The 15,537-nt window shown below is 53.4% G+C and overlaps 5 protein-coding genes across 5 annotated transcripts; 3 read left to right on the forward strand and 2 right to left on the reverse strand.

The window, feature by feature from the left end:
• Positions 1-2,140: 2,140 nt before the first annotated feature.
• P174DRAFT_421661 (Leucine Rich Repeat domain protein) lies at positions 2,141-4,203 on the forward strand (the record flags this gene model as incomplete). The annotated part of the gene is made up of 3 exons (XM_024824969.1): positions 2,141-2,342; positions 2,404-2,736; positions 2,795-4,203. 3 exons carry the CDS (start codon positions 2,141-2,143, stop codon positions 4,201-4,203), a joined length of 1,944 nt encoding a protein of 647 aa, XP_024681207.1.
• A 796-nt stretch (positions 4,204-4,999) lies between these two features.
• Positions 5,000-7,025, forward strand: P174DRAFT_442471 (TFIIH subunit TFB1 family protein). The gene is made up of 3 exons (XM_024827582.1): positions 5,000-5,180; positions 5,235-6,608; positions 6,731-7,025. Exons 1-3 carry the CDS (start codon positions 5,039-5,041, stop codon positions 7,018-7,020), a joined length of 1,806 nt encoding a protein of 601 aa, XP_024681208.1. The 5' UTR covers positions 5,000-5,038; the 3' UTR covers positions 7,021-7,025.
• Positions 7,026-7,204: 179 nt separating this feature from the next.
• Positions 7,205-8,337, forward strand: dscB (the record flags this gene model as incomplete). Its single annotated transcript, XM_024829041.1, has 3 exons — positions 7,205-7,565; positions 7,660-8,050; positions 8,167-8,337. Exons 1-3 carry the CDS (start codon positions 7,300-7,302, stop codon positions 8,335-8,337), a joined length of 828 nt encoding a protein of 275 aa, XP_024681209.1. The 5' UTR covers positions 7,205-7,299.
• On the reverse strand, positions 8,310-10,826 carry P174DRAFT_408317 (putative PHD finger domain protein (Ing1)). Its single transcript, XM_024824169.1, has 4 exons — positions 10,287-10,826; positions 9,512-10,224; positions 9,243-9,451; positions 8,310-9,187 (listed from the first exon to the last, which is right to left on the reverse strand). The coding sequence occupies exons 1-4, from the start codon at positions 10,683-10,685 to the stop codon at positions 8,559-8,561; spliced, it is 1,950 nt and encodes a 649-aa protein (XP_024681210.1). The 5' UTR covers positions 10,686-10,826; the 3' UTR covers positions 8,310-8,558.
• Positions 10,827-11,153: 327 nt separating this feature from the next.
• kgd1 (alpha-ketoglutarate dehydrogenase KGD1) lies at positions 11,154-15,000 on the reverse strand. The gene is made up of 5 exons (XM_024827583.1): positions 14,463-15,000; positions 12,684-14,381; positions 12,338-12,642; positions 11,905-12,278; positions 11,154-11,848 (listed from the first exon to the last, which is right to left on the reverse strand). The coding sequence occupies exons 1-5, from the start codon at positions 14,676-14,678 to the stop codon at positions 11,310-11,312; spliced, it is 3,132 nt and encodes a 1,043-aa protein (XP_024681211.1). The 5' UTR covers positions 14,679-15,000; the 3' UTR covers positions 11,154-11,309.
• Positions 15,001-15,537: the final 537 nt, after the last annotated feature.

Here is a 15,537-nt window from a genome sequence, read left to right on the forward strand (position 1 = left end):
TACCATAGTCAGGAGCCGGGAGGAGAAGATCATCATCCAAAGACCCGGGATATTGGATACGTTGCAGCTGCAGAGGACAACGAACTGCAAGGGAAAATGTCAAATGAGATCAGGTCATGTGGCCTGACCCTGAAGGTGACAAGGACGGACTAAGGACGGAGTCCGCAGGCAGGAACTATCTAGACTACTAGACTAGTGAGCATCGAGTCCAGTCATTGTGCAATAATAGTCCACGTATTTGGGCTAAGCATTAGTATTGTTTGCTGGACCGGGTTGACCCATTTTCCGGTCGGAAATCTATTGCCAGTTGGAATCCTTGATTTCCGGGTTTGCTAAGGGGAGATGGTCAGGTGATGACAGTTGTAGAGCCAAGGGGATTTGTATTGCTAATAGAAAGGTCAAGTGACAAATGAGAGACACAGCCCATCATGATCCGATGATGCTCTGTTCAATGTAAGTGTCAGACCTCCGCATGATCAACCATCACCCTGAGAATGCTTGACAAAGTGACGAATGATAGATTAAGCTGAGAGAGCTAGTGTGGACGCTAGCATAACTGTTAGGTAAGGCAAAACAGGGGCGCAGCTTTAGTTTTGGAGAACGTGGCTGGATCTGGGGTATTCTAGACCAGGTAAGTGTTCACCAGTATGGTCTATGAGAGTACGAAGGACGGCAAATTTGCCTCTTCATTTTGTTGTATTCATGTAAATGAACAACTGATGATGGATTAATTGACATAGTTCAAACAAGAGAATAAATATTCAGATGTCCATCTATCTAGAGGGGTACAGCTTAGCAGAAATTGTTTCAAGTTGCATAAATTGATTATGTAATTATGTTCCACCAAAACGCTAGTAATAAGCTAGCGGGAGGTTCGCATTATGTCATAAAATGCTTGCAGCGATCCCAAAGAAGATTAGGCCAAGAGATGGGCCATGGTAGATTTCAATAAAACATCCATACCATATGGCTGCAATAATAATAATGGACAGACAGGCAATTATGATCCCCTGTATACCTGTAGTTAACCTTGCTTATAAGACATCAGATATACCGACATTCAGTGATGGTTCTCTATCTCATCTATGTTGAGGCTGTCGTGCTTTATGACGCAATGTTTTCATCGCAGAAGGAATCCTCTATTCCCAAGTGATACTAGCGCACACCGCCCGGTCCGATTGATAAATTCTAATTCCAGATTTAGAGCATTTTAGAGGCAAGAGCAAAAAAGAAAAGAAATGGAAGAATGACGATCATTACAACGTCCGATGCTTCTTCAGTAAGAAGTACTACAATGTACTATCGATACTAACTACAATCAATTATTACCATCTACCTAACAAAGGCAAGACGTCTAGATACCCCATACTTTGTTTGCCGCATTCATCATGGCCAATTCGCCCCATGTGGCCGCATCTTGCCCTTTCCATGGCGCCCAGCCCAGTGGTTCTCATTCTTTCTGTGTCTCTTGATCTCTGTCTGCTCGTTTTTTGCCGCCTCCGCTTTGCTGTCACTTTTGCGAGAAAGTTTTTATTTAGAAGCTGTACCGTACTACCTAGGTAAGGATCAATAGCAATAAACCTGGATTTTGCCTTTGCTTTTCTGCTGGTCTCCTGACGTGCTCTGACTCTTCTCTCCCACTTCATCTCTCACCACTCCTACTCATCCATCTACCATCAACCTGCAAACTCTTAAGACTACTGTCCGCAAATAGCCTTCTACGCAAGTGACAGTCCGTCCTTTTGCTCCTACTGGTCGCATTCCAACCTTGAACCGTGCATCCGTTCGGGAAACGCGGTGGTGTGCCCGTCCGCTGCCAACGAACATCCATAGTTCAATAGCGAATTTCTGTGACTAACAGCTTCCTCATTCTCCTCACCTTAACAAAGTCTCCGCCGCCCCTCTTTTTCCCTCTGCTTCGCTAAGGAATTTAAGAATCTGCTGGTAAATCTGGGGAAAAAATTGAAAACTAATTAGCTAAGAGAAAAAGGAAGGAGAAAAAAAAAAGGTCCGTCTCTTCGGCCCTCTTGTGTTCCCCTTTCCTTCCTACGCATCCGTATCCCGTCCAACCTTCTTTCTCCTCACCTAGTCGGCGGATTATATAGTTCGGAGGCCTCTTGCAGGCCCCTTCCAGTCCATCATGTCTTCCGTCGCCGCCTCTGCCATTCCCCTACAGAAGCCTACCTATTCTCGGTTTACTACGGCTCCGGCTATAGACACTAGTCATCCTCAACTATCGCGCACTTCCTCGTCGCACTCGTCCGCTTGCTCCTCACCCAACGGATCCAGATCTAGCAGTCGCCGTCGTCCGTCGTTTGGTTCGATCAAGGAGGACGTCGACGGTAAGCACTCGTGCACATGTATCGGCAAGGTTGCACATGTTGATTGATCTTCTCCGTACAGGCATTGCTCAATCGTTCGTTGATACACACATCACCCAGTCTCCCACAGAGCAGACCAAACAGACATCGCCGATAGCGACTGATATGCAACACACACCTGATTTCTGTTGTCCTTGCGGTGGTTTTCTTGGTTGGAAACAGATTCGACTCGGAGGAAAGAGTCTCAGCCGGAGCTATGGCGATCTTCGCGCGTTGGGGGCTATGCACACTCGGGGTTGGGCGTGGGAGAGCAATGCGGTGGTGAATAATCCTCCCACGAAGACGGTGCAATCCAAGTCTCAGAAACCCCCTCCAGGCTCCTCGCGGCTAGAGAAACTGCCCCCGGAAGTTCTCGGTGAGTTTCCCGTCTGCATGCCTGCTAATCAGCTCGTCCACTGACACTGTCACTGCAGATCATATCATTTCCAACCTGGCTTTGGATATCCCTCCTAATGGGTACACACCACGGAATGTCGACCTGGTGTCGTGTCTCCTGACGTCCCGTACGTTGCACGCTGCCACACTTGGTGTGTTGTACAGAAACATGACCTTCCCGCATTCCATCATCTTCTCCAAAGCTCTGAACCACATTTCGCAGTATCCCGCGCTCGGGACGCTTGTGCGTCGTCTGGACTTTTCCCATTTCACTTCCGTAGGACTCGGACGCACCAAGCAGATGAATGCAGAAATCCAGAACCTCACCTCCACGACGCTGCTGAAATGTTTGGATCTTCTGCCGAACCTTAAGGAATGTCTGCTGCAGGAGCATGTGGAAGGTGATATCAGCGTGGACATCGTGCGAAAGATATTCACCGGCCTGCCCAACCTACATAGTGTTGACTTTTGCGGTTGTGCTACCCAGTCATTCTCGGCGGTTTTCCAGGAAGCCTTGACCACAGGACCGGGTCTGCCTCTGAGCCTACCGAATCTCAAGCGGGTATCCCTACACGAGTGCAGCAGTCTGTCTCCGTCTACTTTTGAGGCCCTTCTCCCTCGTCTGATCAATCTGACGCATCTCGATGTCACACACACGCAGATCAGCGAGGCGGCGCTCTTCTCCACCCCCGAGACCGCACAGATTACTCATCTCAGCCTTTCGCGGTGCACTCGGTTGAAGGGTCCGAGGGTAGTCGAGTTTTTGACCACGCATCCGGCAGTGTGCAATACGCTGGTGTACCTTAACCTCCTGACCGACCCCACTCGCTACCGGATTCTCGAGGAGGGGGATGTCTCTGCTCTTCTTCCTCGGTTGCCGAAAACCCTCCGCTCGCTGAACCTGGGAGGTGCCAAGATCACTTCTGCTCATGCGGCTGCCTTGGTGCCTTTGACCAAGCATCTCGAGGAGCTCGGCTTGAGCTCGGCGGATTTGTCTTGCAAAGACCTCAATATGTTCTTCGCTCCGCCTCCAGTGTCGGGCAATGCGAGCTCGACCGAGGCGCAGGAACCGTGGGTGCCGTCCTCGTTGTGCTACTTGGATCTCAACAAGGTCACGCAGTTGTCGATTGGCACTATCTTCAATACCAATACTTGCTTGCTCCTTTCGCAGCAGAGTTATCCTCTGCAGGTCATTGAGTTCAGTGACAAGATCATTGCTCCGCTGAGGGAGAGAATCAAGAATAACCGTGCCTCCAGCGGCTGGACCGTCCGTGAGCTTGGCAGACGCGGCTGGTACGTACGTGACCCTGCATCTATGCCAAACCAAGTCCCCGACGACGGCTCTCGTCCCTGGAAAATGGGCGCCCGTTGGTGGGGGATGAGGAAGATCCCGGTTGCAGTTGGAGACGTTGGAGGCATCTATGGCCATTACATGTTTAAGAAATAAAGTCCTGGAGACAAAGAGTGTTCCTTCCTGGCTGTTGCTTACGACTTTTGATTGTTTAATACCCTTACTATGCTTCATGTCCTTCTCTTGCTGTCCTTGACGAAAAATGGGCGGACTCATTTATGATACCAAATTGCAAGCGTGAGCGACAAAAGTGCGGGTGGATCACTGGTTACTCTGTTTGATAATTTGCTTTGCTTTCCTTTGCTATGAATTGTCCAGCATCTTGTGTTCTGCATAGCGGGAGTGATTCTCATAGCGTTACGGTTGTGCTTCTCTGGGATGGTTGCTAGTCTCTTAAGGTTGTTGATCAATCCTCGCTCCATGACATGTTCCCATTATAACCTTGAGGTCAATCCTAGCTGCGTGGTATACGGAGGGCAATTCTGGCTGTAAAGAGTTCTTCCTGTTCTGCTTTGACGTCGGGGCTTTCACGGGAATGGCGTCATTGCTCTGCTGTCTGTACATTTCGGTTTGATCTTATAGCCAAATCTCATCTCAGGTAAAGCTGCCACAAAGTCTAAATACTGTCAGTAGCTCAGTTTCGTAATCTCCTTCATCTTGTTCCAACTTTTTAGGCCGTGGATTTTTCTGGATCGAGTGACATGCAGACTGCCACCTGTCACGTGATATCTTGCATCCTTCTACGAGAGCTGCGGAGCCCATTTTTACACGACCTCGAAATCATCCCACTTCCCTACCACGAAATCTTCACAGAGGGCCGCTGACCTTCCTCTTCGCCGGCCTCGCCCTTGGAAGGACTTTTTTCTCCTCTCCCGATGGGCGCATCCCGATACGCCGCTCAGGACAGTGGAAGCTGTCGAGTTCCAGGACGATGGCACCTCCGAGCGGATCGGCGGCATACAAGAAGAAAGATGGCACCCTGACCATGTCTCAGGACTGCCAGTCCATCTCGTGGATCCCTGCGGCTGGCGGCGCTACTGGAACGATTACGATTCCAGTTTCTCAGATCACTAGTATGTGAGATGGCCTTCTCTCGGTTGCTTCTGTATGGTTATTGACCAAGGCAGATCTACAGCAAACCCCGGCTAGTAACCCCAAAGTTATGCTCAAGGTCTTCGTTCTTCCTCCCAACACGCCGAATGATTCTCCAGATCAATACGTCTTCTCCTTTACGGCCGGGGCCAACGCCCGAGCGGAAGCGAACGCCATCAAAGATGCACTCAGCACCGCCATCCAGGCCGCCAAAACCGCGGCGAGCGCGACCCCGACTCCGACACCCGGTCGGACAGGAACCCCCGCCGGCGGGGAAGGGATGTCAGCCGCTATGGCGATCGCGAGCGCGGTGTCCTCGGCCGGGCAGGCCCCAAAACCCTGGGATGACGACCAGCGGCTCAAGGCGGACGTGGAGCTGCAGCAGTCGCTGCTCAAGGCCGATGCGAGCCTGCAGCGCATGTTTATGGAATCGCTGCACACCAAACCAGATACCCTGTCCGCCTCGCAGTTCATGTCGCAGTTCTGGTCGACGCGGCTGCACCTGCTGCGGGCGCACGCGATCGAGCGGTCGCAGACGCGCGGCTCGTACAACGTGCTGTCGTCGCTGAAGCCGCGGGTCGAGGACAACGTGACCAAGCTCAATATCAGCAAGGAGCAGATCCAGCTCATTTTCAGCCAGCATCCGCTTGTGAAGAGGGTATATGATGAGAATGTGCCGAAGCTGAGCGAGCAGCAGTTCTGGTCGCGGTTCTTCCAGAGTCGACTGTTCAAAAAACTGCGCGGCGAGCGCATCTCCGAGAACGATGCGACGGATGCCATTCTCGACAAATATCTGCGCGAGGACGAGCAGGCGAATCCCGAGCGGGAGGCTCACGTGCCGCACTTTTTGGATCTGGCGGGGAACGAGGTCAATCACAGCCAGCGGCGCGGGAATCGGCCGGATCTGGACATGCGGCCGTCTGGGGTGGACAAGGTGCCCATCATTCGGACGCTCAATACGCTGAGCGAGAAGATTATGGCGAATGTAGCGCCGGTGGATCGCGACCCGTCGGCGCCTGTCGGTATTGACGAGGAGACGTACAATGAGCTGCAGTTGCGGGACTTGCGCGGGGACGATGAACAGAACAGGATTCTACTGAATATCCGGGATCAGAGTCGGTTTTTCTCGCAGGCCAAAGTAACCGAAGATGAGCAGAGTCGGCTATTTGCCAAGCAGGATCCCGACCAGATCCTCCGTGATCTACGCGTCCAGATCGACCGGGACCTGCCGACCGATGGGACAGCGCCATTGGGAAAGCTTGTGGAGCCAGAGGAACTTGAAGATGAGGACGAGCAGAAACATGATCAGCGGGCCGGATCGCAGGCCAACTTGCAGCGCGCATCGAAGCAGATCCTTGATGCCATCCGCGACCGGCGCAACCAGACGGAGGCGACATCCTCCGGGGGACGTACGGATTGTCGACCAATCTCTATGATAGGTTAACCCTGACACATGCGACAACCACGGAGTTCCTTCACCAATTCTGGCAGGCTTTTCTGTCCGGAAACCCCGACCGTGCGGCCGAGGTAGCATCGCTTGTGGAATCGCTGAACCGGGCCATGGAACGCATTCAGTCTGTCGCAAACGACGCCGAGGCGGAGCGCCAGGTGGAAGTAAACCGACTCAAGCAGCATGCGCGCGAGGTGCTAGAGGCTACGGGCAAGAAGATCCGCCTCAATCTTGCGGGAGTTACAGGTGGAGAGAAGGCCATCAAGCAGTTGCTGGGGCCCACCATCCGAGCATTGGAGACTGCTCTAGCTAAGTACAATACGGCATACACTGAAGAAATGCAGCGGCTGCAATCGCTGGAAAATAGATAATGTACATGATTTTATCTGCATCCAGTATAGTATAACTGTAAGACGCTACGGTACTCCGTACGATGTAAGTCAATCAATTTATCGGCATGCCGACTGACCTGACTCGGCTTCGGCCCACCAGTTGGCGCGACGTGTCCACCAGTCATCATCTCCATCTTCTCCCCTCACCATCATCAAAACACAACAACACCTGCACCAGGCAGAGCACACTCCGCATCTTAGACCACGCCGGTCTGGCCCCGTTTCAATTAAGCCCAAAGAAAAAAGAAAAAGACGAAAATGCTAACCTCCGGCCTAACCAACGCCCCCATCACCAAACTCCTCCTCATCTACACCATCGCCTCCTCCATCGCCTTCTCCATCTTCGACATCAAACACCTCGCCAGCATCCGCGTCTCCCCGCACCTCTGGCCCTACGCGCAGTTCTGGCGCCTCGCAACATGGCAACTCGCCGGCTTCGCCAATTCAACCGAGGCCCTCTTCGCCGCCATGCTCGCCTACCATCTCCGCGTTGTTGAGCGCGCATGGGGAAGCGCAAGTTCGCAGTACGCCGTTCTCTCCCCCCCCCCTTCCCCTACCCCTATTGAGCGTCAATGCTACGCTACGACCTTCGCTCGCCTCGCGATACTAACGTGAAAGGAAGACATTCATCCTCTCCACATTACCATATACCTCCCTCCTCCCGCCGCTCCTCCTCGTCCTCCTCCGCCCGCTTACACTTTACAAAATGAACTATCTCCCCTGCGGACCGACGGCTACGCTTTTTGCATTGCTGGCGCAGTATCATGCGGGGATTCCGCATACGTTTCGGTATAGGATCAGCACCAGCACCAGCACCAGCACCAGCACATCTACGACTACGACTCCGGGCTCGAATACGAATACGAATACGAATACGAATGATAGAGGAGAAGGGGGCCAGGGACAAGGGAAATACCTCACGCTCCTCCTGTCCGACAAGTCAACTACGTACTTGGTTGCGGCGCAGCTGGCTCTGTCGCAGTTTCCTGGCATGATGCTCCCCGCGGCGGTGGGGTGGGTTGTTGGGTTGCGTGGCGGGCGGAGGTGTTGCCGTTGCCTACGGCTCGCTGGCGAGTTCCGGCTTGGGTGGTTGGGGAGAAGGAGGTGGGGAGACGCGGGAACCAGGGGGCAGAAGGCGGGGAGCGATATGAGGATTTGAGGAGGAGGTTGGAGGGTGAGGCTGTTGCTGCGGCGGCGGCGAGTGGGAATGCCGGTGTTGGGCTGGGGAGTGAGGCTTCCGGGCAGAGACAGCGGAGGAGAGAGGGAGGGATTATGGATAGATTGAGGGCGTTGTAACTCCCGCTATCAAAGTACGGTGTGGTGGTGGTTGATCATAACTATGAAGACAATGACCTAAGTGATCTGCCAGAAAATCCAGTCTCTTATGCTATGTCCATAACCTGCCCTACTTCTACGCCAAATCAAGAGACCATTCTAATCAACAGAAACCTGAACCTGAGCGGCCCTGAGAATCTGGTCACCGCCCGTTCCGACTTCTGCGCATATTCTCCTTGCATTCATTGCAGTACCATTTGACTGTACCCTATCAGCATGGTCCAACTCGTTAGGCCAATGAACTTACCATTCTTCCCCGGCGGTTTGGTAAGCCCAACACACGACAGATGGAACCATTCCCGCGGGCACGCATCATTGTCACAAGCAACCATCTCGCCGAAGCTGATCTCGTTGCAGTAACAGTACCGCGGCTCGCCATCTTCATCCTCGTCGTCCCCTTCATGCAGCGAGTCTTCCTCCTCAGACACTGCTCGCTGCTGGGCTACCGCCACACTGCCGCTCTTCTTATGCGATCGTTTCGCAGGCGCGGGGTCTGTGTTGCGGGTAGGTCGAGTGCGCTGGGAGTTGGGTTCTGACAAGGCGGAGAGCACAGGCGTGGACGTCTTCGACGACCGGCCCTTCGGAGCTGCGTTCAAAGCTTGAGGTACTGGTGTCTCCCGAGGTTCGACCGACTCAGCAGGTCGAATTTCTGTATCTTCGCGTTTCATGCTGACGGGACCGACAGCCTTGGCCGCAGCTGTGGCGGAATTCTCTTCCTCGGCTTGGCGTTGCAATTCTGAATTAAGTGCAGCTGCAACCATGTCCGCTTTGGGAGTTTCTTTAGGTAGAGTCTTGGTATCGACGATTTTGCCTGAATCGAAAACAAGGTTAGACAGAAGATAAGACAAAAGATACGGGTGACATACTGTTGCTTGCTAGGCGATTAGACGCCGAGGAGGATGGCCGCTGGCGACCATTGGACAACTGTCCAGAGCTCTGCTGGGCACGAGACGACTGCGGCCGAGCGACTGCTCCAGGTCCGGGACTGGCTGCGCTACGCACGGCATTCGACGCCCCCGCCAGAGGAGCAGGTGCCAGCACTGGCGAATTTGCCGCGGAGGTTCCAGTGTTATTTCTACCAATTTGGTTAGCAAATGCACAGGGTTTGGAATTGAAAGGTCCTGGAGATGTTCACCTCTTGCGAGCGGCTGCATTCGTGTTGGGAGCACGAGATCTCTTCTTGGTGGCATCTGAAGCTGTCGCGTCCTTCGATGCACCACGGCCTGAAGCATTCCCAGCACCGCTGGCGGATCTTTCCATCGCTGCGCCAGTATCGGCCGCTGGAGGTCTTTCGACCTTGCGGCGTTTCGTCGCACCCGAAGCCCCCGAAGCACCCGAAGTTTGTGCACCATGGCCGACTGCAGACAGATCCCCAGCAGCCGCACCTGCGCCGCTACGAGGCTTGCTAACCTGCCCTTTCCGCGAACTAGATGCACGAGCATCGTCAAAGTCCGAATCGGCATGCGTGCGCCGCTGTTTGCGAGCGGCATCCCGTCTCGCATCACTACGGGATCCGGCTTCTGTTTCAAGCGCATGGTTCAGGTCTTGTTTGTTGGATGCGACTTCCCGGCGAGGACGCTCATTCGTAGTGGTTTTCGCGGTGTTCCTGTTCGAGTAGGCCCAGTGCGTAAGACTGCCCAGGCGCGCCTCCTCACTGATCTCCCCTGCAATGAATGGGAATACGCCGTCGATGCGCAGAAGCTGCCGGTCTAGTTCGTCATTGGCGTTGGAAATGACATGGTTCTTTTCGTCCGCGGTCATCATCAGATCCACTAGGGTGCGCCGCACACGATCGAAAAGAAGACGACGGTTTTTGCTGTCTTGCGATTCAGGAGGTTGCGAGTGATCCTATTGTAAAGCAAACAGGTTTTAGCCAAGCACATTAATTGTTGTAGATATCCACGACCTACCGCTGGCACAATATCATCCCGAACCACCCCGTCGACAATAGGCGCTGGATTCAACGGACAAGGAACAGGCTGCGACTCCGAAGAAACCTTTAGCAGCTGGAGAAGGTTATCCTCAAGCGCCCAAGCCTTTGCATCCACTTCCTTTAGCAACGAATTGTGACGGCGAAATTCTCGCGGCAGAGCGGTAATGGCGTCGGTGAAATGAGTGAGGGCGGGATAGAATCCGTGAGGGGCAGGAGGCGTAGGGGGCGCTTCGATCATTGAGCCGTGACCGTAGGCAAATGACGACCGTCCCAGCGTCTTGGACGTTCTGGATGGATTCGTACGTGTCTGGCGCGCTGACTGGCGAGCATTTTGACCCTGAGCGTTGACGGCCGACGACGAAACGACGGATGCCATGGTTGAAGAGGAAATTCAAACGCAACAGGTCAGAAACCGCTCAATCAGGTGAGAAAAAATGGTACAAACAAAAGTTTGGGATACGTCTTGAACCCAACAACATGGACGAAGGTGTTGATGGGATGGTATGTCAGATAATGGGGCGAGAGGAGACGGAAGTTCTGCAGTGCGGAGAAGCAAGACTTTCCCCTTTGGGCCCGCATCAGGTGATTGATGCCTTGCATTTCAGGCATTATAAACTGCTTACTCATTTTACCCCATTGGTTGCCTTGACGTCATCAGCGCTGTATATCAATTCAGTCTCATAAGTACATCTCTAGGGCGGGATATGTTCACGAAAGAAATACTGCAGATCTAGTAATTCAGGCCTTCTTAGTTTACAAACACATGCTCCGGCGTGTTCTAGGAGATAGACAAGTCAATCCCAACCCGTAACAGGGTGCCAGGGAACATTCAAAAAGAGATATCAAAAAAAAAAACAGAACAGCATGACTGTAGGATAGAAGCCGCAGTAGATGCTGACAACAGAATGAATTCATACAAAGGAGACAGAAATGGATAGACGCTAGCTCCTACAAATCAAAGCACCTAAGATGATAATCCAACAGCGGCTACAACGTCCGATTACTCGCCCTTCAGACGATCCTGGTGGACAGTGAACGCTTCCTGAAGGAAGTCCTGTTCCTCCTTGGCGTGGACGGACTTGAGACCAGTGGCGACGGAGGCGCTTGGGGCCCGACCAGCGTAGAGGACGTGGCGACGGTTGTGATGCTCAGTCTCGTTCAGTAGGGTCTCGATACGGGGCTGAGTGTAGCTCCAAGCACCGGCGTTCAGGGGTTCTTCCTGAGCCCAGACAATGTCCTTGGCGTTAGGGTAGCTGTCCAGGTTCTCCTTCAGCTGAGCCCAAGGGAAGGGGTGCAGCTGCTCAACACGGGTGATGGCAGTGTTGCGGATACCATTGGCCTCGCGGTGCTTGACCAAGGTAGCATAGACCTGACCACTGCACAGAATCACGCGCTCGATCTTCTCGGGCTCGTCAATGGCGGTACCGTGGGCCGGGTCAGGGATGATCCACCGGAAGTGCGAGTCACCGGTGAATTCCTCAATATCGGAGCGAGCAACAGGATGACGGAGGAGGGACTTGGAGAAAAAGATCACGAGGGCTATGGCAAGTGAGTTAATGAAAAGTCATTCATAGAGGGAGAGAACCAAAACTTACGCTTGCGGAACTGGCGGTGGATTTGGCGACGCAAGATGTGGAAAAGGTTGGCAGGAGAGGTCATGTAGGCAATCTGCATATTGCAGTCCTGGTGCTGACGGTCCAACTTGTCCTGAGTGGGGAACTGGCGAGGTTCCTCGTTGCAAAGCTGCAGCCAACGCTCCATTCTACCCGAAGAGTGCTCAGGACCCTGGCCATCATAACCGTGAGGCAGAGAGACAACGAGACCGGAGCGCTGCAGCCACTTGGACTCTCCAGAAGCGATGAACTGGTCGATAATGCACTGAGCGTTATTGGCGAAGTCACCGAACTGGGCCTCCCACATGACCAGGGCATTAGGGGAGGTCAGAGAGTAGCCGTATTCGAAACCGAGACTTAAGAAATAGTTAGTTTGAGCGAGCAAAGGTGAATCGGTCATTGGAAGTCAACTTACGCTCCGAATTCGCTGAGGGAAGAGTTGGAGATGACGAAGCTGCCCTGGTCCTCGCCAATGTGCTTCAGAGGGGTGTAGGTAGCCTCGTTCTCCTGGTCGTGCAGAACGGCGTGACGCTGGGAGAAAGTACCACGCTCAACGTCCTGACCGGAGACACGGACATGGTAGCCCTCCTTGACCAGAGAACCAAAGGCAAGGGCCTCAGCAGTGGCAAAGTCAATGTTCTTGCCCTCATCAACGGCCTTCTTGCGGTTGGCCAAGATACGCTTGAGGTTGCGGTGGACGGTGAAGCCCTCGGGGCGCCGCTGATCTTGTGGGCAATGTGGCTCAACAAAGAAGTATCAACAGCGGTAGGCAGATGAGGCAGAACCTCGGTGGCCAGCTCCTTAGGGGTCTTGAAGCCGTTCCAGGCGGAGGTTAGCCATTCCTTGCCGGTGGGCTGGTAATCCTTGCTGCGGTCGAAGCTGTCGTTGAGCATGCCCCAGACCCACTTCTTGTGCTCGTCGATGTCCTCCTTGGTGAAGGTGCCCTCGGCAATCAGCTTCTCGACATACTTGTCAAGCTGGGCCTTCTGCTCGGCGATGCGCTTGTACATCAAGGGCTGAGTGAAAGAGGGCTGGTCGGTTTCGTTGTGACCCTGCTTACGGTAGCAGACGATGTCAATGACAACATCGCGCTTGAACTCGGCACGCCAGTCGGCAGCAACCTGGCAAACGTAGTTCACGGCCTCGACATCATCAGCGTTGACGTGGAACACGGGGGCGTCGATGGACTTGGCGATATCCGAGCAGTAAGGGGTGGAACGCGAGTAACGGGGATCGGTAGTGAAACCAATCTGGTTGTTCACGATGATGTGGATGGTACCACCGGTCGAATAGGCGGGGAGAGAGTGGAAGCCCATGGTCTCGTAGACGACACCCTGACCGGCGAAGGCAGCATCACCGTGCAGCAGAACACCCATGGCACTGTTGAAGTCCTTCTCGTCATTGTTGTAGTGCTGAATAGAGCGAGTCTTTCCAAGGACAACGGGGTCCTCGGCTTCGAGATGGGAGGGGTTGGCGACCAGAGAAAGCTGCACACGCTTACCAGAGGGAGTGGGACGTTCGAAGTTCATACCCAAGTGGTACTTGACATCACCCGAACCTTCGTCCGAAGGCTCGGCAGATCCGGAGAATTCACTGAAGATGGATTCGTTGGGCTTCCGAACGACGTTGGACAGCACATTGAGACGACCACGATGAGGCATACCAATGACAATGTCTTTGATGCCGTGGTCGACGCTGCGGTCAATCAGCGCCTTCATACCGGGCACCAGGGTCTCGCAACCCTCCAGACCGAAACGCTTGTCATTGGGGAACTTGGTGGCCAGGAAGGCCTCGAAGCTGTGACTCCAGATCAGACGGTCAAGGATACGGCGCTTGTCGTCAACCGAGTACTTGTAGGGCTCAGGAATTTCGAAACGGTCACGGATCCAGTCGCAGGGCTTGCGGTCAGGAATGTGAATGTACTCCACACCGTAGGAGCCACAGTAGATCCTCTCGCAGGTGGCGATGATCTCACGCAGAGTCATCTTCTTGCGGCTCTCAGTGGCGAAGCGAGGCAGGATACCGGGGCCGAGAGTGAACTCCTGGTCGAGATCGCGCTCAGTGAATCCATAGTGGTCAAGTTCCAGCTCCTTGGGCTTGTTGTAGCCGAACGCCTCAGCTTCGCCGCGGATGCCAAGGGGATCGATCTTGGCCTTGTGGTGACCACGAGCCTGGTAGGCGCGAACCAAAAGCTGGACCTTGAGATGATTTGTCAGGTCAGTGCCAGCGGCGAGACCCAATCCCTCGCCAGGCATGGTCTGCGGAACGCCGCCGGTGGGGGTAGGCACAAGAGTCGGAGGAGGCTGGAAAGCTTGGGCGATAGGCATGTTGCCTTCTTCCATGTTCTTGAAATATGTCTGCCACGAAATGTGCACGCTGGAGGGGTCCTTCTTCCAAGCCAGGTACATCTCGTCGACGTAGTTGGCAGTGTTTCCGGAAAGGAAGTTGTCATTGGGATCCTAGAGAGCGCGGATTCGCGCGTTCAAGTCAGTGATATCCTCAATGAATAGATACAGTAGTAGACCAGGAGCTAGGCTTACCACTCCTGCATCAGTAGCAGCAGCATAGTGTCTCCTGCCGTTGGACAAACGGTCAATAATGGCGAGAGGTCTTCTCGTGGTCAAGCCGAATTTCGAGTTATGGTTGGCAGTAGCTCTGGCAGTGGAAGCAAGGGAGATGGACCGCCTGCAGGCCGAGCAGGCGGGGCCACGCAGCAGACCGCTGCTGGTGGCCTTGACGGCTGTGGAACGAAGCATTGCGGGATTTTTCCGTTGCCGATGAAAACAGATGCGATGAAGCTGATGCGACAAGTAGGCTGGAGCTCTTTCTAGTAATGCTCAACACTGAGAGCAAGAATGAATCAGATATATTATAGAGACCTGTTTCGAAATCGTCAATATAAGCGGCAACGCTCCCAGGAGCTGAGATAGATTGAACGGATGAAAGGAAGACACACAGTTGTCACTAAAAATTCAGAAAACAGGTGTCGACTAAGATTGCCGTAGCACCTGCACAGAAACAGAACTCATCAGAGAGCAAGCACTCTCTTTAGACAATCAAAGCTTTTTCTTTTTTTTGCCTTGCGAAAAAAAAGAAGAGAGGAGAGAAATCCGGAGTAGAGAGGTCAAGTAACTCTAGTGACGAAGGACTGGGAGAAGAGGTTTGCCGAATGTCTTACGGTTATGACGGCCAGCGCGGATGTGGCTAATGCAGTTCCTGCTGCTGTCCTCCTGACAACAGCCACAGCTTACTCAGCACACGCCCGGGCCGCCGACATGCTGAGAGCGGCAAGTACGGCCGGTCGCGAATCACAATAGAGGAATACGCACCGCCACAGGCCGGCTATGAACATTTCCCGCTCCGGGTCTTTGCGGATGGACTGCAGTCCAATCATCGCCATGGATTAATTTTCTCATAGTAATCCTCAGGAACAGGACACAAAATCCAAATCTATGACTTCATCTGTATGCACGAGCTATCATCGAGAAGATTCGATGACTCATGAGATGTACCATTCGCTTTTAAAGCGCATCAGAAACTATCTACAAGAGAGTAAATTCTGATAGTTCGCGGAATTATGGCACTACGTTACACCGTAAACGGTCAATTACTCCA

This window comes from Aspergillus novofumigatus, assembly GCF_002847465.1.
Source record: "Aspergillus novofumigatus IBT 16806 chromosome Unknown P174scaffold_5, whole genome shotgun sequence".
Classification (NCBI taxonomy): domain Eukaryota; kingdom Fungi; phylum Ascomycota; class Eurotiomycetes; order Eurotiales; family Aspergillaceae; genus Aspergillus; species Aspergillus novofumigatus.